At 41.5% G+C, this 26,774-nt stretch overlaps 1 protein-coding gene and 1 pseudogene across 1 annotated transcript in view; both read right to left on the reverse strand.

The window, feature by feature from the left end:
- The window catches only part of TADA2A (transcriptional adaptor 2A), a 68,362-nt gene that overhangs the window by 18,760 nt on the left and 22,828 nt on the right, over positions 1 to 26,774 (reverse strand). Inside the window, 5 exon segments of the mRNA XM_006154442.2 lie at positions 12,711 to 12,783; positions 15,526 to 15,614; positions 18,058 to 18,116; positions 18,118 to 18,213; positions 22,151 to 22,242. Of these exon segments, the coding sequence (XP_006154504.1) occupies positions 12,711 to 12,783; positions 15,526 to 15,614; positions 18,058 to 18,116; positions 18,118 to 18,213; positions 22,151 to 22,242 (409 nt within the window).
- LOC102495474 (40S ribosomal protein S12 pseudogene) lies at positions 9,147 to 10,945 on the reverse strand (annotated as a pseudogene).

The following is a 26,774-nucleotide window of genomic DNA, read 5'->3' on the forward strand; positions in this document are numbered from 1 at the left end:
ATACAATTGAAGAAATAAATAATTCTTAAAAAAAAATAAGAGAGAAAATGTCATGACTAACTTGAATAAAGGTACAGCACAGACATTTTTCCAGAGGAGTAGTTTTCAGTTGGGGAGCAGCAACTTTTAGCATGTGGAATTTTGCATTCGGCAGTAAAAGGTTCCATTAAGTAGCTAATCACTGTAAAACCCTTGCTCTGCTTTTGTTGCCCATGTCCCAATCCATTCCTAGTTTAGTCTCATGTTAAAGACATGAGGAACAGGAGAAAAGAAAGAGTAGCAAAGTGGTTTTTTTTTTTTTTTTTGAGAGGTTTTTGCTATAGGGTACGTGGGCTCACTAGAAAGACAGAGCGAGAGAGAGATAGAAAGCAAGAAATCACCCCCCAGGGGGGATGGCCACGCCGCAATCCCTTCTCCTACATGCTGCTCTCGGGATCTTGGGCATGCACGCACACATGCCCGGCATGAGTTTAAGCCAGTGGGTCTGGGAATAGAACCACAGTCGACTACATGGGAGTCCAGCAACATAGCCATTACGTCAACTGCTGGTCGCAGACAGCAAAGGTTTTAATCAACATGATAGTGCTGGTTCTTCTTTCCCTGGTCACTATTTCTATCATCAGTGTTCCTAACAGTTCTGTCCTCATTTCTCTTTTCACCTCCCACCTTATTCCCATAAACCCATCCAATGGTTCCCAAACCATCAAAATCTATCATCTCAAATTCAGGTATCTAGTTAAAGCTAGATAGCCTCTTAGATATCTCTACTTACATGGCCTTCAGTTTCAAGCTTGTGTTCTCTCCCTTCTCCATCCTTTAACATTCTCGTCTTGGTTAACAGTACCACAATAAAGCAAGTTATCCAAGTCAGAAATTAACCTGGACTCTTCCCTCCACCCTCTCTGTATCTGGTCAGGATAAAGTCTTATCCATACTTAACACGCAACTCTCTTTCTTCACCCCAGTCCTACTCCTTAGCTTAGCATCTTTGTTTTTCTTGTCACTTTGATGCCATTTTGTAAGAGAGGTATCATTACTCTCTTACTGACTCTAGTCCTACCTTACTGCAATTACCCACATCCAAAGGGTAAGAGAGTCATGTTTTAAAGCACAATCTGATGCTGTACATCCCGTTTGACTCTTTGGGAGAGCTCCATGCCTGACATGGTGCACAGGTCTTATGTTACTTGATCCTGTCTACCTTTCCCGTCTCCTTTCCTACCCTCCCCTCACATGCCCTAGATACCATGCACACAAAACCTGCCCAACACATGGCTGCTGAGCACAGAGCATGTATTCAAGTCTAAGCAATTTAGTTCTGGAGCCTTGAGTAGGAAAAATACTGAAATTGTCCAACATGTTTTCTTACTCTGTGTTAGTCCTAGATCTTAAATTTGGCTTACCTAAAAATAAAGTGTTTATTAAAAAAAAAACAAACACAAAAATCTCAGAGGTCGGCAGGCGGTGTGGTGGATAAGGGTGCTGGATTCCCACATGGCCGATCATGGTTCAAGTCCTGGACCTGGTGGCTTGCTTTTTGCTTTCTCTTTCTCTCTCTCTCTGGTGGTCAAATCAAAAGATAACAATAACAAATAGAATTAATAAATAATTCTCAAAAAAGAAATCTCAGAAGCAAAAGACTCCCATCAGCTTTCTATAGTCAGGCGTCCTCAAGGGTTAAAAAGTGAAGACCAGTTATTAGCAACTCTAGAAGGAAATAAGAGTAATGCATAACTTGGTACACCATTTTCCTCATCTACGGATTCTGAAGACATTTTAAGATTTAATGATTTTAGTAGATTCTGGAAATAACTTGTTATCTCCTTAAGCTTTGCGTAAATTGAGAGGTAAGTGATTTTATTTTTTGAAAGAGAGATTTTTGCTATTGGGTGCATGCACTCACTGGAGAGACAGGGAGAGATGGAAAGACAAAGAAGACAGAAAGCAAGAAATCACCTCCTGGGGGATGGCCAAACCACAATCCCTTCTCCACCAGTCTCTTCTTGGGATTTGGGGCATGCACACACGCTCAGCATGAGTTTTAAACCACCAAGTCTAGGACTTTAACTGCAGACTAAGTGGGAGGCCAACAACATAATCATTATGCCATCTGCTGGTCCCCACAGTGATTATTTTTTCCACAACAAAATGACCTGCCCTGTACCCTTTAAAAAACTAAAACATGTAATTCATATCAGGCAATGTAATTTCTCTTTTTTTCTAAAAAAATATATATATATTTATCATTATTATTTTTTAATTTGCTACAGGGCACACATGCTCACTAGAGATAGCGAGAAATAAAGTGAGAAAGCAAGCCACCAGGACCTGGACTCAAACCATGGTCAGCCATATGGAAGTCCAGCACTTTAACAATCATGCTATTTGCTGGTCCCAGCAACATTAATTTCTTTCTTTCTTTCTTTCTGAGAAGTTTTTGCTATAGGGCATGTGCGTTCACCAGAAAGACAGACAGAGACAGAGAGACAGAAAGCAAGAAATCACCCCCCAGGGAGGATGGCCACGCCACAATCTCTTCTCCTCCATTCTCCTCTCGGGATCTTGGGCACGCACCCACACGTGCCTGGTGTGAGTTTAAGCCACGAGGTCTGGGACTTGAACATGGGAGTCCAGCAAAATAGCCATTATGCCAACTGCTGGTCCCAAGCAATATAATTTCTAAAAACACATTAGCCTCTAAGCAAAGAATTTGGCTTTGGCTGTGTATGAGAATCATTTCCTCCAAGATAGTAAGCTTCATCCAAAAAATAGAGCCTCTAGCCTCTGGAACACTGATAAACTCACATGGAAATATAATTTCATTGCTCATCTAAAAACGTGGGATCCAAATTCAAGTTTAGTCCTTGGAGTTCACGAGACTACAAAGATTTATAGGTTTTCTAGAGTAGGGCTTGAACCTTGTTTTTTAAGTAAAATCTTATTTGAACAGATAAGTTAGACCTGCTGTAGCTGAACCTCTTCCCCCTACTCTAGTCCCCGCTGCAACTCCATCTCCCAGTAGGGTCACAAGGGTGTGTGTCTCCATGGAACAGCTGGAACTTTAATTCTGCTGAAACTAGATTTCACAGACGAAAAAAAGGTGGGACCTATCAAGCAGGACAAGAGAATACAATGGCTTACTAGGATCATTCATTTCTTCTAAAGTTGAAAGTAAAACAAAAGATTTTAAGCAATGCACAGATTAAGCATCCCTAGTCTGAAAACCGAAATCTGAAAGGCTTCAAATTTTGAAATATTGAGCAATGACAATCACATACAAAATTCCACACCTGACCTCATATGACAGGTCACAATAAAAAAACTTCAATACAAAATATTAGATAAAATTACCTTCAGGCTATACGTATAACATGTATATCAAACATGAATAAATTTTGTGTTTAGATTTGGGTCCCATCACTAAATTTTGCAAATATGCTAAAATCTGAAAAAAAAAAAATCCCCAAATATGAACATTTCGAGTAACAGATAAACAACTAATACAGTCCTGATGTACTGCTAATAAGGTAGGTAGCCCTGGCAAGCCAACAGAAATAAATTCTGGATACTCTATACTGACTCATTACTATGTATCCCACTGCTACCTGCCCGGGATTCTTAGATTCAAAGGTTCAAAACCAAAAGCTGACATGCTGGGCTATGGGCAGATGTGCTATATATGTATCTAACTTCAGTCACAGAGAGATGTGCAGGAATGCTGTATCCAGGCCATTCTCCCTTGGGTCTGAGATAAAAATAACCTAAATCCCTGCTGGATGATCTAGAGCAGTGAGTGAACCAGTGCAATACTTAGAAAAGTGTAAGTATATAAGAAAATAAAATTAACTACCATGGTTTCTTTTTGTTCATTTCTAACAAGTTCAAGGAGTTAATCAACATTGTTTCATTTTTCCTCATAACTGCCAACAATCTAAAAACAATTCAATTTCGTCAAGTCTAAGACTTAAGGTGACAGTTTCCAAATCTGCTTCGGGTAGTGGAACTCTTTTTACCAATGAAATCACTTTTTTTTTTTTAAAGATTTATTTTATTTAACTTTATTTACTTATGTATTTTCGTTTGATCAGAGGGGGAAAGACAGAGAGAGAGGGAAAGTGAGAAAGCAAGGCTCCAGGTTCAGGACTTGAGCTACAGTCAGCCATGTGGGAATCCAGTGCCCTTAACCATGCCACCTGCCAGCCCCACAAATTAAATCACTTTTAATTTATAGGGTTGTTCCATATAAAAGTCCAGATCTACAGAATGCCTCATACTCTGCCACTGTTTTATAACACAAGTGCTGTGGGATGATAGGCTTTAAAATTCTATGCTGGTGAAGAGGGACTTCACATGCCTCTGTGGTAAAAGGGACAGGCTGGAAAAGGAAGAGGAAGTGTCTCTGACATACAGTACAACAACATGCAAATTTTATAGTGAATTCTAATTCCCTTATGAAAAACGAAGAATTAGGAAATCAACTATTGAAGCCAGGAAGGTAAACGAATCTAATAAAAATAGCTAAAATACACTGAGTATTCATCAGGTTTCAGGTTTCTTATTTGCCATTCATCCACCCAACAAGGTAAGTTCAGTAGTAAAGTAATATCTTGAAGATCCAATGCAAGTTATTGCTAATTTTGATAAAACATTCCTGTAATTTTTGTAAGTCATTAACTTTACCACATTATTTCTTGAGATCTGTATAGAATGACTTAAAAATAAATAAATAAATAAATAAATAAATAAATAAAGGCCTAGCTGCAATGGTGCAGGCAGTAGAACACGATTGTATAATACTACAGCCATGTGGGAGGCCCAGTTCACATCCTGGGCTACCCTGAACATGCGAGGTATACCCATACACCTGTGATCCTGGCTGGTGGGGAGGCAGGGGTAAGACTGTGTATGGTGAGACCCTGTCAAGGGTACCTGTCACTCTCTGATGAAATAAAGAAATTGAATAAATATATTTTTAAAGAAATATTTTATTTAATATTATTTATTTATTATTATTATTCAATTTGACCAGAGAGAGAGAGAGAGAGAGGGAGAAGGCAAGCTGCCAGGTCCAGGACTTGAACCATAATCTGCCATGTGGGAATCCAGCACCTTAACCACCATGCCAACTGCCAGTCCCCCCCAAAAATGTTTTGTTTTGCTTTTGAGAAGATTTTGCTATAAGACACGTGAGCTTGCCAGAAAGTGAGAGACAGACAGAAAGTGAGAAATCACCCCCCGGAGAGATGGCCATGCCGCAATCCCAATCTCCTCTCGGGATCTTGGGCACGCATGCACATGCGCCCAGCGTGAATTGAAGCTACCAGGTCTGGGCCTTGAACTGCAATCGACCACATGAAAGTCCAGCGACATAGCCATTACGCCAACTGCTGGTCCCACTTGTGTTTTTTTAAAGAAGGAAACTGAAGAGCTTGCGCAAATGAAAATAAATACTGCTGATAAATGGTGCTAATGCTTGCTCATCTCAGCATTTCAACTTGTACAACTGGCTCTGGAAAACAAAGAAAAGGAAAGACACATAGAAGTGACAGGAGGAGAGCTGGAATTCTCCCAGAGAAAAATTCATATTTGAAGCTCTCTCTCTTCTTTATAAAGCACACAGAGAGCAGCAACTGATTACAAGCTCTTAACTGCATGAATAACCCAGGGAGGACCACAGCACAGCAGGCAGAATAGAGATGAGAAGGCAGACACTGCAAGAGCGAGAATCATCCTCTCACATTCTCCTGAAAGCCACTGGAAGCCCCAGTACAAGCTGGCAAACAAAGAACCAGAGATCATTAAAAACAATTACATCAACACTATGACCTATCCACTGACATGAGGCCTCTGAAATCTCGGCTTTGGGGGAATAGCCTTCATGTGATTATGCTGGGGACTGACAGTTTCCAAACTGCTGGACTTAAAATATTTCTAGAAGTGGGCAGAAGTCAGAGGCAGCTCCTTCCCACTGCAGTATATTTCTAACATTGTTCAAAATAGCTAGCAACATGTTTCTGTTTTCTTGACAGAAGGCACTTACTGCTTGCTTGGCAAGAAAACCAACTCAGAGGACTTAACTGCAGGAAGGCCAATCAAAATCCCTATTACAAGCACACAAACATAAACCTGTGACTCAGGTATTCCCCAGACGCAGCTTTTTAAAAGTCACTCCCCCCCTGAGCTTTCTGGCCAAGACACCCACAAATAATTCTGTATGGGGAAGAAGACCACCTAATAAAGCTAGCAAGTAGGAAGCCTTACACAATTTACTTAATGTCTTAGTGCATTTCCCCAAATATAAGAGGGGAAATACCTATACCTAAGTCTTCTTTTTTTTTAAATCTATCCCTATTTCTTATGAATGTGGCGAAGTTACAGACAATAACAAATGTACAACCGGACAAAAAAGAAACAGCACAAGTCAAGACTGTAAAGTCAGTACGCATAGCACAGTATTAAGAACATGAACTCAGTCCAGCAGATTCCATGGAGGTTAAGGCAGCTGGATCTCACATGGTCAACTGTGTTACTCAAGTTCCAGACCCTGCAGCTTGGAGGAAAAAAACACCCCAGGCGCATGTGTGTATGCGCTCAAAATCCCAAGAAGAGAATGGAGAAGGGAATGCAGCATGGCATCCCTCCCAGGAAGTGCTTTCTTCCTTCTCCTCTCCGTATCTATCCAGCCAGTCCATGTGCCCTACAACAAATTAAAAACAAAACACAAAATCTAAGCATGGCTCTGCCACTTTCTGTGTCATATCAGACAAGTTGCTTGGCCTTTCCATGTTTCAATTTCCTCATGTGTAAAAGAGTAATAATACTCAACCCACAGAATTTTGTGAGTATTAAATGAGTTCATATATGTGAAGGGCTTATAATAGTACCTGGCAAACAGTAAATGCTATATGTATTAGCTACTATAAGTAGTGTTTATGTCTAAAATGTCCTATGCATTAAACAACCAAATCACTATAAAGTGAAGGGCACTGCCAACAGCTGGACTTTTTATTTTTATTTTAATTTTTTTTGGTTTGCTAGGGGCACGTGCATTTGCCAGAGAGAGAGAGATAGAAAGAGGAAGTGAGACATCACCTCCTGGGGAGGGGGGGACAGCCACACCCACATCCCGATCCTTCCTCCTCTCGGGATTTTGGGGATGCATGCACATGTAGATACCTACTGTGTTTTTCAAGTCTACCACGTGGGATCCAATCTCAACCTCCACACCACCTGTAGCCGGCTAGGCTGGGCTTCTACTCTACTGTTAAAGAATCTCAAGAGTGAAGGCCGGCAAGTGGCATGGTGGTTAAGGGCACTAGACTCCCACGTGGCCCACCATGGTTCGAGTCCCAGACCTGGCAACTTGCTTTCTCACTTTCCCTCTCTCTCACTCACTCTGGCCCTCTCTGGTCAAATTAAAATAAGTAAAAAGTTTTAAAAAAATCTGAAGAGTAATAATATGGGCCAACAAAATGCAATCAAAACATGGGAGTAGAGGAGCTCCATGTGTGACTGACAAAAAATTTTGCCGAAATTAGCTTTCCAAATAGAGGGAGAGCAAACTGTTCTAACGTGCAACCCTGAGAAGTACTGAAAACACGTCTACTACCCAGGAGGAGACCATGCTTCTTGCTGGCCTGGGTCAGGGGACAATGGCTAGAATACACTGCACTTTGGATTTTTAGGACCCTGAGAAATCCAGGGAATAAGGAGACCACAAACTTGGGAGAGATTTTTTTTTTTTTTTGAAGAGGTTTTTGCTATAGGGCGCGTGCGCTTGCCAGACAGAGAGAGACAGATAGAAAGCGAGAAATCACCCCCCAGAGGGAATGGCCACGCCGCAATCCCCTCTCCTCCATTCTCCTCTCGGGATCCTGGGCACGCACGCACACGTGCCCGGCGTGAGTCTAAGCCACCGGGTCTGGGACGTGAACCGTGGTTGACTACGTGGGAGTCCAGCAACATAGCCATTACGCTAACTGCTGGCCCCAAACTTGGGAGAGATTTTTACAAACAAAAGATGAGGACAGATGTCAACAAGAGGGAAACTACTCTAAGCATCTGCACTGAGATCTCACAACTTACCATGAGACAGCAAAGTTCTAAGTCGTGAGTCTTCTGCATGTCCCTTTATGAACCAATTATTTCTGCTTATTTCAGTAAAATATGAGTGGATGCCATTTAGGGATCCTAGAACTTTCTGGTTTCCTTCCTCAGAAGAAAACGTTTCACTTGTAATATCCCTTTTGTGACTGATGGTATGGCTGGAATGCAATTAATTATCCCCCCATCATGTTCCAGGCCTCTATAATGAACCATGCAAACCAGTTTCTTTAGTTAAGTTCCATGAATCAAAGCAAAAGTCTTTGTTTGGGTGAAAAAAAGGGCTTGGTGGAATCATCTGATATTCTAGATAGGTTCTGAATACAAAATCTAGCTGGTCTGACTCCTTCAAATAGTTATAAGTGAGGGAACACAAAAGGAATGTTAATGCTCAGTAATATTAAGAATATAATGATATAATGGGATAATAATAACACCAGTCAGAATTACGTACCATCTCTCACTGGAGACAAATACACTCTGACTAATCAGGGTCACCCCTTCTTTAGTGGCAGAGGACACAAAGAAACAACAGGAAGGTTCCGAAACTTACCCAACATTACACAGTGATTCAAAGGCAAGCCTAAAGTTGAATCAGTGCCCTGATTTCTACAAAATCTGTACTCCGGGGGCCGGCAGGTGGCATGATGGTTGTAGGTGCTGGATTCCCACATCTGACCATGGTTCAAGTCCCAGACCTGGTGGCTTGTTTTCTTGTTCTTTCCTTTCTCTCTGTCTCTGTTTGATCAAAATAATAATAATAACAACAACAACAACAACAAATGGAATTAAATAATTCTTTTTCTCTTTTAAAAAAATATTTTATTTAACTTTATTTATTTATTTACTTACTTATTTACTTATTTTAATTTGACCAGAGAGGGGGAGAGAGAGAGAGAGAGAGAGAGAGAAAGCAAACCGCCAGGCCCAGAACTTGAGCCATAGTCGGCAATGTGGGAGTCCAGCGCCCTTAACCACCATGCCACCTGCTGGCCCCATAAGTAATTCTTTAAGGGAAAAAAAAAAATCTATACTCCTCTCTCTGTTCCAGGTGTACTGAGAAAGCTCCTTCTCATTCCTTCCTGAGTCTCCCTGGACTTTCGTGGCTCCTTCTTTACTCCTCTCTCTGTTCCAGGTGCACTGAGAAAGCTCCTTCTCATTTCCTTCCTGAGTCTCCTACTTCCCTTTCGTGGCTGTCCTGGGAGACTGCTCAGGGCAGTATGCCCCTCACATGCGCCATCCTGCCAGAGTAGCTACCAGAAGAACTCAAGAGTCATAAAAAAGCATGTCTGTAGCATTCACAGGCCGTCCCTTTGATCTCCAGTGCTGCCAAACCTCTTTAAAATGTCACCATCTTTTTTTTTTTTTTTTTAAAGCACATTTAGTCACAACTATTTTATTTTGGGTGACCGAATTATTTTTGACCATAATTAAAGAAAAGCATTCACCTAAACATCTTGTAGTTCACCACTGGGCAGAGAGAAATGGAAGTTATTATTCATGTTGTGTTGTCTACTTATGTATAAGGAATGAATAATTGATACTTCAGTTCCAGTCCAAATAAAAGTCTAGTTTACAAGGTTGTAGAGACTGAAAAGAAGAGCACAAATAGCTAAAGTTTGTCACAGGTTTGAAAAGCTAGCTGAACTAAAAAGTGCTAGTCAATCGATTGCTTCTTTCTGATTGCCCTTTACTCCCCACTTAATTATACAAAGAACTACAAGTGCACCAGAAAAAAACTGCAAATCCTGCTTCTATAAAGAATGAAGAGTAAAATCAAATACCAACTATAGCTACAGTTTTCTCAATAATGATAAGACATAAGAATGAAGATCCTGGAGATGTGATTCAATAATCACTCACAAAGTTGATACAGTGGCTTACAGAGATGAGCCATTCTTGACATTAGAGATTTGACTTTCCAAAATTCGGTATTGTTAAACAGTTTCTAAAATGATGATACTTATGACACTTCCCTTTCTTGCACATAGTACTCTGGTGTTCTAGTGAAAAAGATACAAGCCAGGAAACAATACCATTTTAATTAAAGCTATTGTGTATAAGAAGAAATACTGAATGACACGCTACACACCACCTTCAAGGAATCAAGAGGTGAGAAAAGGCAACATGAGTCATGGGGTAGAAAAGAAGAGATTGACATGGAAGACTGAACAAATACAATGCAATGGATCTAGTGAATGCTAAAGTCATTTGCTTTGAAGCTTTCTTCTTTTAGTTCAATCTACGTCACTATGACTTTCCTTAAAGTTGTGTGGGAGAGAAAAAGAATGAAATTTTGCAAAGAAAGCTGCTCAAGACGTATACAAAGGAAAAATTCTTTTTTTTTTTGTTTCCGCGAGCCCATTTTTATTATCTTTTCATTTCTTGCATTTGAAGTACTCTTCAATGACATCCTTGGCCTGAGATTCCTTGCCATAGGCCTTAACTACTACACAGCTGCAACCAACCACTTTACGGGGTTTTCCCTCTCTGTCAGTTTCACAGAGGCCTACCTATTCTCCTAGTTTCTTGTCATCGACCTTCATCAGGTTGATTTGGTGTTTGGCACAAGGGCCCTCCACCACCCTGACATACATAGGTTCATCACAGTTGGATGCAAGCTCACACAGGTGGGCTTGGCGCTTGTCTAAGGCTTTGGGCTTCGCGAATTCCATGTGCTAGGCCATCGTGAATGAGGGCAGTCTTCAGCACCCCTTGTAAAGCAGTATTAACGTTCATTACACCTCCAGCAACAATGCCTTCCTTGGCCATGGCGGTGGATTACAGGTGGAGCCGAATCTTTTTTTTTTTTTCTGAGAGGATTTTGCTATAGGGCATGTGCGCTCACCAGACAGAGAGAAACAGAGAGACAGAAAGCGAGAAATCCCCCCCCAGGGGGGATGGCCACTCCGCAATCCCTTCTCCTCCATTCTCCTCTCGGGATCTTGGGCACGCACGCACACGTGCCCGGTGTGAGTTTAAGCCACTGGGTCCGGGACGCGAACCGTGGTCGACTACGTGGGAGTCCAGCGACATAGCCATTACACTAACTGCTGGTCCCCATGGTGGAGCTGAATCTTGAACGCGCCCAAGCCTCGGCGGTGGCAGGGAAAGAATATAAAGGAAAAATTCTAAAGGTAAAATTTTCATGAGGACACTTTCTGGTCCCAGATCTGATGTAGATAGTTCTTCTATGTTGAGACAGATCAAAGATTAGAATTCAGAAGTGTTAAAATTCAACAGTTCTGACCAGCAACTGGCATGGAGGTTAAGGCTCTGGGTCCCATATGGGCCAAACAGCTTGAAAATCACACCAGGCATGTGTGTATGCATGCTCAAAAAATTCTCAAAATGAGAAAAGAGGAGAAGGGATTATAGTATGGCCATCTTCCCTGAGAGAGCTGATTTCTCACTCACCCTCCATCATTCTCTGGCAGATGTGTGCACCCTACAGCTGCCCCCCTCCAAAAAAATTCAGTGGTTCTGAAAAACAAGAAATTCACAACTTTGTCCAAAAAATCCTTAAAGATTTCCATTATTGTTTCCTGCTATAAGAAATCTGGAGTATGGGACCAGCAGTTAACGTAATGGCTATGTCACTAGACTCCCATGTAGTTGACCATGGTTCGCGTCCCGGACCTGGTGGCTTAAAACTCACGCCGGACGTGTGTGCATGCGTGCCCAAGATCCCGAGAGGAGAATGGAGAAGGGATTGCGGCATGGCCGTCCTCCCTGGGGGGTGATTTCTCACTTTCTGTCTCTCTGTCCCTCTCTGTCTTTCTGGCAAGTGCATGCACCCTACAGCAAAAACCTCTCCAAAAAAAAGAAATTTGGGGTAATAAATTATAGTGAACATTTAGAATCAACAGTTGCTAATAAAGTTCTAAGGTTTTCACATTGATTCTCTTATCTCTTTTCTTAAAATGAATTTATTTCTTCTAAGGGAGAGGGAGAGACAAACAGCAAAAGCGTCTTTTCTTTTTTTTAACATTTATTTATTTATCTATTTATTTATTGTGTTTTTTCCCCCCACCAAGCTACCGGGTTCAGGACTCAAACCGCTGTTAACCATGTGGGAATCTAGTGCCGTAACCACCCTCTTATCTACTAGTCCACCTGCAATGCCAAAGGGTCTTTATGCCATGATCCACTCCTAGCTTCAGCCATCCCAGATTTATGGCCACATGTACACCTGGCATTCTTAGGGAAGTGTCTGGATGTGCACTTGGACCCATCCAGGTGAGTCTGCCTCATAGAGTACCATATTTTACCGACAAGCCCCTTTCTTACTTCTAAGGAGGCAAACGAGGACCATTAACCCATCAGCACAGTGTAGGCTTAACTCAATGAAAAGGAAGAGCACGTAGTCCAGGGACAGGATATTCCCAATTACTATTACATGATCAAAATTCACACTGTCATCACAAATTTCCTCATTTGGTGTGATCAAAACCTAACAGAGTAAATTCAGCAACTTAACCCCTAAGTTTGAATTTCACAAGGGCAGAGGGCATGTTTTACTCATCATTATATTTCTAATAACTCAACAAACACAATGTCATCACATAGTTTGTACTCAATAAACATTTGATAAAATAAAATGTTACCATGTAAAATGTCCGAATCATCTTCAACAAAATCAATGTCTCTCAAGTCCCATTCAGCATAATTGTCAAACTCCTGTTTAGGGGAAAAAAAAAAATCTCAACCCCAAACCCATCAGCTTCAAGTAATGCCTTTTACAGTAAGCATACTTTTTTCTTTCTTTATTGCCAGAGGTCATGCACACTCTCCAAAGAGAGAGGCAGAGAGGGAGAGAAAGTGCCTTTTCAGTGGGGCCTGGTCACACTGCAGTCCCTTTCCAACACTTCTCTTTCCCACCAGGATTTTGGGTATGCTGCATACATGCCTAGCATGTTTTTCAAGCTGCTGGGGCCAGGATTAGAACTGAGGTTGGCCATGCGGAACTTAGCTCCTAAAGCATAGTATTTAACTACTGTGTTATGAGGCCAGTCCTATAGTAGACATGCTTTAAGTGCAAATAGGAAATATATAAGCAAAACTTGTTAGAAAAAGTACTAAATGGGGCCAGCAGACTGTATGATAGTTAAGGTACTGGATTCCCACATGGCCGACAATGTGGTCAGAGTCCCAGAACCGGCGGCCTGAATAACACACTGGGCACACCTTAAATCCTGAGGGGAAAATGGAGAAGGGGCTGCAGCATGGCCACCACTACCACTCCCTGACCCCACGCCCCCCCGTCAGGGGTGATTTCCCATTTTCCCTTTCTCTTTGTCTCTCTCTGATCAGCACATGTACCCTATGGCAAAAAATCTAAAAAAAGGGGGCCGGCACATGGTGTGGTGGTTAAGGGCACTGGCTGACTGTGGTTTGAGCCCCAGACCTGGTAGCTTGCTTTCTCACTTTACCCCTCCCCCCCACCCTCTCTGGTCAAATTAAAATAAATAAGTTAAATAATTTTTTAAAAATCTAAAAAGAAGAAAAACGAAAACAAAAACTAAATGGGGTAAAAGGCTAGGAGATTGCCACAAGTCATGAGGACATGTGTGAGGCTTTGAGAAAGTAGTGACAACAAAAAATTGGAATAAGAGTTCAGGTATGGGAACCAGCAGATGGCATAATGGTTACATCACCGAACTCCCATGTAGTAAATCATGGTTCAAGTCTTGGATATAGTGACTTAAAAAAACACACACGGGGGCCGGCAGATGGCATGGTGGTTAAGGATGCTAGATTCTCACATGGCCAACGTGGTTCAAGTCCCGAACCTGGTGGCTTGCTTTCTCACTTTCTCTGTCCTTCTCTGGTCAAATTAAAATAAATAGATAAAGTTAAATAAAATAATTCTTAAAAAACAAAACAAAACAAAAAAACGAACACACACCGGGTGCATGTGCATGTTTGAATGCGCAAGATCATGAGGGGAGAATGGAGGAGAAAGGTTTGCAGCGTAGTCATCTTCCCTGGGGGGGTGATTTCTCGCTTTCTGTCTCTCTGTATCTCCGGTGAGTACATGTACCCTATAGCAAAAATCTTTCTCTAAAACAACAACAACAACAAAAAAGAGTTCATGTATGAAGTGAAATCTGTTAGTCTAAAACTTAAGAGTATTTGGTTCATTTCCAAGAAAATCTAAACTTTTTTTTTTAATTGCCAGAGGGAGTGTGTTTGCCAAAGACAGAGAGAGAGAAAGAGAGGAAGAGAGAGAATGCATCCCCCCAAAGGGACCTGGCCACTCCACAATCCCTTCTCCATTTTTTTCACCCTGTTGGGATTTGGGGCACATGTGCTCTGGACTATTTTTCAAGCTGTTAAGGCTGGGATTCAAACCACAGTTGGCCATGTGGAAGCTGGCTCCCTTAACCAATACACTACAGAGCCAGCTCAAAAATCTAACTTTGATGAGGACTCTAAGTATTTAAAAAAAAAAAAAAGAAACAAACAAACCTATAACCTTTTATTACCTTTTGAAGGTAATACTGAAGTATATTTGAAGTATAATTTATTCAGTAATGTTGCTTATGCAGTTCAATTAGTAGGATCTGCTCATATTCCATTCAATGACTATAATTTGCGGGGGTACTGACTACAGGGCAGCTCTACAAGATCACCCACCATGAACAAAATACTGGCCTGGATGTGGCTAGCAAAACTGTTTGAAATTCACTAAACTTTCAAGTCTATCTCCAGTAGCAGTAGCATTAGTTGTGGATTAGATGATAAATCAAGAGACCTGTGACTACATTCACATGCCTTTTAATTCCATGGTTGAACACGGAACATAGTTTTTGTACACAATGATCATTCTTTATACACTTGCAGATACAATATAGGAATCAGCAAACCACCAGCCAGCCCAGTGCTGTGTGTGCACATACAGCTTACTGGGACACGGCACACTCATTTGTTCACGTATTATCCATGCTGCCTTAAACAGAATGGCCTCTCTGCTTGTTTCAGGTTCAGCCGGGCAGACTGCAAAGTTTAGTTGCACCAGAAACTTTATGGTCTATAGTATCGAAAATATTTACTATTTTGCTCTTAATAGGAGAACTTTGCCAACCACTGATAAGTTAAACCATGAAACCCCCATGTGTGAAATGAGAATTCGACTACAGAAATTCCATACCTACTAAAGAAGTAGGAGCCAGCACCAATGCAACTTAAAAAAATGGATCCTTAAAAAAATGAAGAACTTTCACTGTTTCAAAAGTAAAAATGTTTACAAATGATAAGAGGAACTCAAATGAAAGAAAATGGACTGCCTAAAGGCCCTACAAACTACATGGCTTTGAAAATCTCCTTTCAGTGGATGAAACGTAACAGGGAAGAGACATAAGCCTCATCAGAAACAAAAACAGGTTTTGATGCCTTGTGCTAAAAACCAGTTTCTCTTACCTCAATGAAATCTGCGCGAGCTGGCATATATCCCGCCATATCCCGAGAGAGCAAGGAATCAAAGGTGGGTCGAGGAGGGTCATCTGTGGCTGCAAGAAGTTAAGAGACTTTCTTAGCTAATTTATAAAAATTATTTATTTTCTTAATCTTTTTATTTATTATTTAAAAAATATTTGTTATGTGAGCTCACCAGAGAGAGAGGGAAAGTAAGAAAGCAAGCTGCCAGGTCCAGGACTTGAACTGGAAGTCCAGCACACCAATTACCATGCCACCTGTTGGCCCCAATTTATGAAATATTGGCATAAACAAGTGATACAAAAATAGTTCTTATTTATAGTCCGAAATATGTTTGTTTGGAGAAGGACAGTACCTGAGAGAATAAATTTAAAATGTTTTTATAGTGTGAAAAGTAACAAGATAAAATACTACAGAAATTTCTTAAAAATGGAAACTAAGGGACCAGCAGATGGTATAATGGTTATGTTGCTGGACTCCCACATAGTTGACCGCATTTCGAGTCCTGGACCTGGCAGCTTAAAACTCACACTGGGTGTATGAACATGTGTGCCCAAGATCCTGAGAGGAGAATGGAGAAGAAGGGATTGTGGCATGACCATCTCCCTCAGGGGGTGATTTACCACTTTCTGTCTCTCTGGTGAGTGCACACGACCTATAGCAAAAATCTTTCTCTAAAAAAAAAGAAAATTAAGCCCTAGGAAATCCTCTAAGTAAATATGGGAAATTTCCTCTAATTTTTGGTTTCCTAAAATGAAAGGAAACCAAGGATATTTTCTTTGAATATTACAGAATCTTAAGTATTTACCCTGTCAGCTCCTACTTCCTTATCCATAGGACCAATTTCAATTTACAAACCTCATCTAACTAAGAAGGGGAAAATACCCAATTTGAAAGTTAGCAGGGGGGATGAGCAATTGTGTAATGGCTACGTTGCTGGATTCCCATGTAGTCAACCGTGGTTCGAGTCCCAGACCCAGTGGCTTAAACTCACGCTGGGTGTGTGTGCGTGTGTGCCCAAGATCCCAAGAGGAGAATGGAGGAGCAGGGATTGCAGTGTGGCCATCCCCCCGGGGGGTGATTTCTCGCTTTCTGTCTCTCTGTCTGTCTCTGTCTGTCTGGTGAGCGCATGTGCCCTATAGCAAAAACCTCTCCAAAAAAAAATGAAAGAAAGTTAGCAGGAATTAAGTCCCAGCTCTCACATACAGTAGTCTCATGGCCTTGCACAAATCATTTACTCTTTCTGAATCTTACTTGCTCATGTGTAAACTAAAATACAGGCTCATTGTTAGGAACAAATGGTCTAAAGGATTTGAGAACTAAGTGCTAACATCCAAAGTGCTATCCAAATAGGAGGTCTCAGCAGCCTGAGCCGGTCAGCTATAAAATGGTACTGTTTCTAGAGGATACAAGAAGGGAGGATTAATCTCATTACTTATGCTCCAAGAGTCATTCAGGAACAAGGCCTATTTATAATTCATCATGCTTTTGGTTATGTTTTATTAAAAGACCCACTGGTCCCACAGGCACATGAGATTAAAAAGCTCACTACTAGAATCAGCAGATGATGTGGTGGTTAAGATGCTGGATCTGGGACTATGTAGTTAGCATAATGGCTTTGTCGCGGGACTCTCATGTAGTCGACCATGGTTCAAGTCCCGGACTCGGTGGCTTAAACTCACACTGGGCACATGTGCATGTGTGCCCAAGATCCCAAGAGGAGAATGGAGAAGGGAATGCAGCGTGACCATCCCCCTGGGGGGGATTTCTCGCTTTCTGTCTCTCTGTCTCTTTCTCTCTGTCTTTCTGGCGGGTGCATGCGCCCTATAGCAAAAACCTCTCCAAAAAGAAAGATGCTGGATCCTACTGGCTTACTAGTTCAAGTCCAGACCTGGTGAATTGAAAATCATGCCGAGTGGATGTGTATGGGTTCTCCAAATCCCAAGGAGTTGGAGAAGGGATTGTGGCATGGCCATCTCCATTGGGGCGTGATTTCTCACCACCACTCCACCTCTGGCAAGTGTACTGCCCCATAGCAGAAACCTAAAAAAACCTAAAAACTAACCACTACTGCCCCACCAAATGAACAAAAATAACAAACTATTTCTTGAACATGACACCAGGGCAATTAATAATGAGTCAAATACTGGACTCACTTAAGTAACTCACATTGATGATCATAAAGTTTCCAAAGGGATTGCAAAAGACTCGTATTCACAAATTGTGTGGAAAGGTTGGTCCTTTCTTGACAGCTCATCTTAAAGAAGCAAGCATTAAAGTTACCTGATATGTTTAATGGTCTCAGAGTGGGTGGAAGTACACACTGGCTTCAGGCACCCTAATGTCTACTCTACAACACTGGGACATGTTCCCTCCTTCCCACATTATGGTCCTTTCAATAGCCGTCATACCAACTCATTCTCCAGCTCTTTAGCTGCCCAAGTCATCAAACCATTGTTTATCTGCTACTGAAACAGGTCTGGGGATGAGCTAAGGGTCAGAATAGGAGGCACTTACAGTGAAATGGAATGGCCGTGTCAGCAGTTTTGGCCTCCTCTGCCTGTTTCAGGTTCAAGGGTAGATGCAAACAGGGGGTTATTGATGAAATGCTTCATGTAATGTTTCTCACATTCCTCCTTGGTCTTGGTGCACATTTGATTGGCGACATCCTGCCTAGAAAAGTGTACAAAAACGGGAGGAGGAAGTAGTGCTTTCTGGTAATGTCGTGGTTTGTTCTTCCCATACTATAAGTCAAATCAATAGTAATGTCTATAATCAGGTAACTCCAAATTTCTATCATGGAGAGACCATGGTATGAGACAAATAAGAATACCTGTGTAATCAGATGTTCCAAATTCTGCTATTGTAGGATATGGGAAGGATAACTGAAAAGTTCTTTCCTTTCTACCAAAAAAAAAAAAAATAGGGTAGATGACTAGAAAATGTGTAAATTTGTCTGTGAGCTTGGCTGTATGGCAAAAATTCCTATAAATAATATAAAGCCACTTCGGAAAATTCAAAATGTACGTAAGTATAGTTTTATGTATGCACATTTTTATAGTTTATGAAACAGTTCAAATGAATTGTTCTTATATTTATTAGCACTCCAATGATCTGCCAGGCACAAATTAGAACCACTCACATTTAGGATAGTCCTGGTATTAACTTTGTGGTATGAATATTATTGCTATCTCAATTTCACAGGGAAAAAAAAAGGAGGGACCAGCAGATGGCATAATGGTTATGTCGCTGGACTCCCATGTAGTTGACCGCAATCCGAGTCCCAGACCCAGTGGCTTAAACTCTTGCCAGGTGCATCTGTGTGCATGCCCAAGATCCTCAGAGGAGAATGGAGGAGAAGGGATTGTGGTGTGGCTATCCCTTCTCACTTTCTGTCTGTCTCTCTCTGTCTTTCTGGCAAGCGCATGCACCCTATAGCAAAAAACACTCCAAGAAAGAAAGAAAGAAAGAAAGAAAGAAAGAAAGAAAGAAAGAAAGAAAGAAATCAACTTGTTTAAGAACACAAAGCTCAAAAATGACAAAGCTAGAACGTATACTCAAGATCACTGACTCCCATCCTCAGTAATTAAGGGGTATGGATGAAATCTCTCAAAGTTCCATCATCAAGCCCTCTTCCACGGTACTTCAATTGTCCCTCTTTTAAGGCATCACTGAACTCTGCTTTGTGTTTTTCAATCAATATATATATATATAAAACAGTGCAGGAGAGAGGCAAAGTGAGAAAACAAGTCACCAAGTTTGGGACTCGAATTGTGGTCAGTCATGTGGGAGTCCAGTGCCCTTAACCAGCATGCCACTACTGGCCCCAGTACATACATACTTTGATTCCCCTACTGACTGTTAGTTTCTTGAGGGCAAGATGTACATTTTTTTTTTTTGAGTGGTTTTTGCTATAGGGCACGTGTGCTCACCAGAAAGATAGAGACGGAGGGACAGAAAGTGAGAAATCACCTCCCAGGGGGTACAGTCACACCGCAATCCCTTCTCCTCCAATCTCCTTCTCAGATATTAGGTACACACATGTTCCCAGTGTGAGCTTAAATCACTGGGTCCAGGACTTGAACTGTGGTCAACTACACAGGAGTCCAGTGACATAACTATTACACCATCTGCTGGTTCCAATTTTTTTTTTTTTTTTTGAGAGCAGGATGTATATCTTAATTCTTAGCTTTGACCCCTCACCATCAAGCTTAATGCCTTGTCCACAGTGGGCTGAGAAGCAAGACTTTTTGTGTCTTTGCTAAGGAAGGCAGACAGAGAAGATCAGCCCACCTCTGAGCTAGAATGGCAAGCAAAAAATAAAAACTAGGCCAAAGCTCCTAATAAGTAACCGATTTTCTGCCTTCTTTCACATTCCCCATAGTACTGAGTATTTTATGATGCTTAACAAATACTGAATAGGGTCATCTGATGCTGTGGTGGCTGGATCCCACATGACCAACTGCGCAGTTCTCTCTTTTTTTTTTTTTTTTTGAGAGAGATTTTTATAGGGCACGTACGCTCCCCAGAGAGAGACAGAAAGAGACAGAGAGAAAGCAAGCAAGAAATCCCCCCCCTGGGGGGGGATGGCCATGCAGCAAACTCTTTTTCTTCATCCTCCACTTGGGATTTTTTTCTTTTCTTTTTTGGAGAGGTTTTTTTCTTATTGGACACGTACGCTCACCAGAAGGACAGAGAGAGACAGAGAGAAAGCGAGAAATCACCCCCCAGAGGTGATGGTCATGCTGCAATCCCTTTTCCTCCATTCTCCACTTGGGATCTTGGGCACGCACGCACACGTGCCTGGCGTCAGTTTAAGCCACCAGGTCTGGGACTAGAACCGTGGTTGACTACATGGGAGTCCAGCGACATAGCCATTACACTAACTGTTGGTCCCCCACTTGGGATTTTGGGCATGCACCTCATGCATCTGGTCTGAGACTGAAGCTGCCAGGTCTGGGACTCAAATAGTGGTCAACTACATGGAAGTCCAGGAACATAGCCATATGGCATCTGCTGGTCCCTTTTTTTCATTTTAAGGTAATTATTTACTTTATTTTATTTATTATTATTAATTTGCTATAGGACATGTTAAGTTTACCAGAGAGAGGGAAAGTGAGAAAGCAAGCTGCAAGTCTGAGACTCTAACCATAGTCGGCCATGTGGGGAGTCCAACGCCTCAACCATCATGCTCCCTGCAGGCCCCATGCCAGCTCAAGTCCTATCCCCAGCAACTCAAAATCTCAACAGGAGGGAAAAATTGAGGAGAAAGGATGTAGTGTAACCACATTTCACAGGAAGTGATATCTCTCTCACTCTCACTCTCTCTCTCTCTCACACACACACACACACACATACACACAGAGGAGCAGCAAAACTTAAATAAAAATAAAAACAAACCAAGACAAAGAACAAAACCAAATATTGGATGAATGAATATATGCAATATGTGAATTGAACTTAGGTCTCCTTCAGAACCCTAAAAGTAAAGAAGGCAGTGCAGATATTCTGATAAACGTCAGGGTAGATTATACATACTCTCAAGTCAGGAAAGGAAGGATCTAATAGGCTATCTGATGATGAGAAATAATTTTAATTCCCTAAGCTTCTGATTCTCAGTAAACAAAATATATTTAATACAGCCAGCAGGTGGCATGGTGGTTAAGGTGCTGGACTCCAACAGGACTGATGACAGTTTGAGTCCTGGACCTGGCAACCTGAAAATCATTCCAGGCATATATGCATGCCCAACATCCCAGGAGGAGAAAGGATTGTGGCGTGACCATCTCGCCCTCTTGGGGGTGGAGAGAGATTGATCTTTCGCTCTCATTGTCTCTGTCTCTCCAGTGAGCACACATGCCCTATAAGTAGTGGTATTATTGAGGGCAATAGCAATGAGTACTGTTCAGTTCTGCCATGAACTAAGGTAGGTATTTGAAAGCTAAAAACAGAAACTGCTATTAAGGAAGTCTATGAAGCTAGACTCAGGTAAGCAATGACCATATACCCCAAGTCTAATTCACTTAAAGGACTAGAGCATCCAAGAAAAATTCGAAAACCAGAAGGGAGCAATCACTAGTAATCTAAATGTCCCAATACTCAAAAAAAGGCAATGAGAAAAATACCTATAAAAAAAAGAGACAATGAACCTTCCCAGATTTTTTTTAAAGATTTTATTTAATTTTTAAAGAATTATTTTAACTTTATTTATCCATTTAGTTATTTATTTTAATTTGACCAGAGAAGGATAGAGTGAGAGAGAGAAAGAGTAAGAAGTGAGATAGTAAGCTGCCAGGTCCAGGATTTGAACCATGGTCAACCACGTGGGAGTCCAGTGCCCTAAACACACCAGCTGCCGGCCCCACCTTCTGGTTTCATACATCTAAAATAGCCTTTTAGTGCTGCTCAGTCACGGACCACTAAGCCCCCCATATCCCTGTGAGGCATTTCAACCCTGGGAAATAATGTGTGGCGGGGAAGAGAACGTGTCTCTACACCAGGAGTTGACAGAAAGGCATCACGTGCTCTCCTTTTTCTGACACTTCCCTTTATCTTTTAACAGCAACTTCTCTGAACCCACTAGGACAGAACTCATAAACCAAGCTCTTACCAATTTCCAAAGCCACAGTCCATCACGGCTTCTAAAAGGGCCATTTCTTCCTGAGCAGTCCAGCTGGGGTCAAGAACAGGAAAATCTGAGGTCTAAGGAAAAAAAAGTTTTACCTAAAAACAGATAGAAATGGAAGCTAGGAACCCCAACTATAGTACTAGACTGTTGAAGACTGACATTCTCATGGTAGGAAAGGTACTTACAATGCATTCTTTTTTTTGGGGGGGAGAGGTTTTCAATACAGGGTGCGTGCGCTTGCCAGAAAGACAGAGACAGAAAGCGAGAAATCAACCCCCAGGAGGAATGGCCATGGCGCAATCCCTTCTCCTCCATTCTCCTCTCAGGATCTTGGGCACGCATGCACACCCGCCCAGTGTGAGTTTAAGCCACTGGGCCCAGGACTTGAACCACGGTGGACTACATGAGAGTCCAGCGACATAGCCATTATGCTAACTGCTGGTTCCTTAAAATACATTCTTTTTTTTAAAATTTTATTCATTTATTCTAATGTGACCATAGAGAGACACAGAGAAACAGAGAGAAAGCAAGCCACCATGTCCAGCACCTTAACCACCACGCCACCTGCTGGCTTAATAGCTGCTAATCCTCTTCCACCGCTATTTCCACCATTAGCTACAAAGGCTCCAACAAATATAATTATCCATAAATGCCATATGATTCATGCAAAATAGGTAATTTTTTTTTTAATATTTTTATTGGGACCAGCAGTTAGCGTAATGGCTATGTCACTGGACTCCCATGTAGTCGACCGCGGTTCGCGGCCTGGATCCGGTGGCTTAAAACTCATGCTGCGTGTGTGTGCGTGCATGCCAAAGATCCCAAGAGGAGAACAGAGGAGAAGGGATTGTGGTGTGGCAATCCCCCCGGGGGGTGATTTCTCGCTTTCTGTTTCTCTGTCTCTGTCTGTCTGGCGACCGCATGCGCCCTATAGCAAAAACAAACCTCTCAAAAAAAAAAAAAATGAATTTCCTAAACTCTACTAACAGGATATTTCTGCAGACCAAAGTAATTCATTATTCAGACTTCAAGGATGAAATCTTGGCATTTTGTTACAATGGGTTTGACCAGGGAGTCCAGCACCCTTAACCACCATGCTACCTGCCAGCCCCATAGATAAAACTTTAAATGTAATAGAAAGATAGAGAATATAGTATGCTCCCAGTTAGTCAAGAAAGAGGGTAATACAAATACGTGTGTCGTTTTATATATTTATTTTTCAATTAAAAAAAATTTTATTTGACTTTATTTATTGATTGATTTTAATTTGATCAGAGAGGGACAGAGTGAGAGGGAAATTGAGAAAGCAAGTTGCCAGGTCCAGAACTCAAACTGTGGTCAGTCATGTGGGAGTCTAGCACCTTCACCACCAAGTCAGACCCTATACTATCTATCTATCTATTTATTTATTTATTTATTAAGAGAGATTTTTGGTATAGGGCGTGTGTGCTCACCAGAGAGACAGAAAGCAAAAAATCACCTCCTAGGGTGGATGGCCACGCTGCAATCACTTTTCTTCCATTCTGCTCTTGGGATTTGGGCACACATGCACATAGGCCTGGCATAAATTTTAAGATGCCAGGTCCGGAACTCAAAATGTGGTCAAGTATGTGCAAGTCCAGCAATGTAACCATTACACCATCAGCTGGTCCCATGTTTTTATTTATTTTTTTAATGAAGAATAAGCCATACATTAAAAAATTAAAAGGTGGGGCTGGCAGGTGGCATGGTGGTTAAGGACACTGGACTCCCACATGGCTGACGATGGTTCAAGTCTCAGACCTAGCAGGTTGCTTTCTCATGTTCCCTCTCTTTTTTCACTTTGTAACTGGTCAAATTAAAATAAATTAATTAAATAATTCTTTAAAAAAATAAAAAGGTAACAGGAAGGTGACTTGGTGGCTAAGGGTGCTGGACTCCCACATGGCCGACTGTAGTTCGAGTCCCAGACCTGGTGGCTTGTTTTCTCACTTTTCCTCTCTCTCTGGTCAAATTAAAATAAATATTAAAAAAAAAAAAACCAGAATAATTTGACTATATGTCTCTAATAGGATATAATTTAAAAAACAGAAATGGCCAAAATAAAAAAAACAAGCTATATTCTTTAGTGCTGATATAGTTTTTTTTTTTCCTGAGAGGTTTCTTTGCTATGAGACGTGTACACTCGCCAGCAAGACGGAGTGAGACAGAAAGAGAAAAATCACCCCCCCAGGGGGGAATGACCACACTGCAATCCCTTCTCCTCCATTCTCTCAGGATCTTGGGCATGAGTTTAAACCACTGGGTCCAGGATTTGAACTGCGGTCGACTACATGGTAGTCCAGTGACATAGCCATTACACCAACTGCTGGTCCCCAATATAGTTATTCTTAAAGTACTGTGTGAATTATAGGTACGTCAAATAAGTAATTATGCTAGTGTCACTGGAAGTGAGGTTTGTGGCTTCGGGGGAAAAGATATAGATGTAAGGTCTATGAAGTTATATAATAATCTGTAGTCTTCTTTTTCTCTTTTTATTTTTAATTACCAAAGAGCATATGTGCTCACCAGAGAGAGAAGTACATTCAGTCAGGTATGGTCATCCCCCTACACTTTTTATTCCATTTCTCCTGTGCATAAGGATTTTGAGCAAGCACATACAGGAGCCTGGTCTGTTTTTCAAGTCCCTGAAGCTAAGATTTGAACCATAGTTTGCCATGTGGGATTCTGCTCACAATGCCAACAATTAACCATGGCTCTACAGAGGTGGCCCCATAATCATTTTTTTTTTGAGTGGTTTATGCTATAGGGCATGTGCACGCGCCAAACAGAGAGAGACAGAGAGACAGAAAGCGAGATATCACCCCCCAGGGGGCATGGCCATGCCGCAGTCCCTTCTCCTTGGGATCTTGGGCATGCACGCACACGCGCCCGGTGTGAGTTTTAAGCTACCGGGTCCGGGCCGCAAACCGCGGTCGACTACGTGGGAGTCCAGTGACATAGCCATTACACTAACTGCTGGTCCCGGCCCTGTAATCATTTTTAACAGAGCCTCACCATGACACAATTCTCCTGCTTCAGCTTGCTGAGTAGCTAGGACAACAAGCACACATCACTAACCCAGCTTTCTTCTAGGGTGGGCCAGGAAATTTACTTGGGCTTCCCACTTGGCTTCAGCCTGCTAAATACCACTATCAATCAGTGCACAGTACCATGACCAGGTCAAAGAAAGAAAGAAAAGAAACCTTGTTACATCGTATTTGAATTGAACATTTTAATTTAAGCTCATGATATATTTTACTTAAAAAAAAAAAAAAATCCAGGCTGCCTCCAAGGTTGGGGAAGGTGGTTAAGGCAGCCAGATCCCACCTGGCCAACTGCACAGATGAATACTAGATCTAGTAGCTTCAGAAACACACTTGTCATGTGTGTATGTGTGCCCAAAAAAATCCCAAAAGGAGAGAGAGAGATGGAGAAAAGACTGTACTATGACCATTCCTTATGGGGGTGTGGGGAGTGCTTTCTCCTTTCTCTGTCTCATTCTCTGGCAAGTGCACACACCCTCTGGACAAACGAACAAACAAAAAACCTACCACCATTCATTGAAAAGGTCTAAAAGCAATGGCCCAGTAGCAATGAGTACTTTTTTTTTTCAATTTATTTATTTGCATTCATTCACTGTACATCATTACAGCATACAAAATGAGATTTTCCATCCAGAATACACTGTATATTGTCTCAATCAAGCACATCAACAAACATGTTATTGCCAGCAAATGATCTTCCATTTCTTGTTTTCTATATGTTTTGCTCCCCCCCATCCTTGATTCCCTATCTCTTACCCTCTGCCATCTCCCACTCTCCTCCCACACTGTCTCTGGTATCTATGTTTGCTTTCTATACTGTTTTCCCCCCACATTTTATTGAATCACCAAAGACCCTAATCAATCCAAATACCCTCATAGCAAACACAGGTGACACACACATTTCCATGAACACAAGTCTAACTTTACACATCCTATAAAGTAGCACCTAGCTGGGGCTACATATCCTACTACAGTCATACACTATCTCTGGTGTCTACAATTGTCTTCCATTCCTTTCCCACCCACATTGTATTGATCACACAATTTCTTACATAATCTAACTACTTTCAATGGTGAGTTCACTCATTACTACTAAGAAAACCAGTTTTAACTTAAATCAAAGAAATGCCAAGGAACTTTGCTTAAAGCCAGGAAACAGGTTAGGATTCTGTTCAAATGGTAGGTGCATGAACCTATCAGTCTCATGTACTTTTATCTTCTGTTCTGGTTCAATTTTCCTGATTAAATTCTGGTATATAATATTCAACTCCAGACTTGTCCCTATGATTAAGTTGGCCACTTTCTTAGTTTTTGAATGCTTATTTCCGTGTGTCTGTGTAGCAATGAGTACTTCTAATCCCTGATTTGCAATTGTCAAATATACTATTTCCCACTAAAGAAAACCAGGGTTCCTTAAAAAAAAGGCTGATTCCAGGCCTGGGTTAGGAAATGTGTAAGAGAAAAGGCAGAAACAATCTGTCATACTGGAAAGGAAAATCATGTGGAAAGGATCCGGAAACCAACTTGTAAGGGACCCTGCT

This window comes from Tupaia chinensis, unplaced genomic scaffold, assembly GCF_000334495.1.
Source record: "Tupaia chinensis unplaced genomic scaffold, TupChi_1.0 Scaffold000407_4, whole genome shotgun sequence".
Classification (NCBI taxonomy): domain Eukaryota; kingdom Metazoa; phylum Chordata; class Mammalia; order Scandentia; family Tupaiidae; genus Tupaia; species Tupaia belangeri.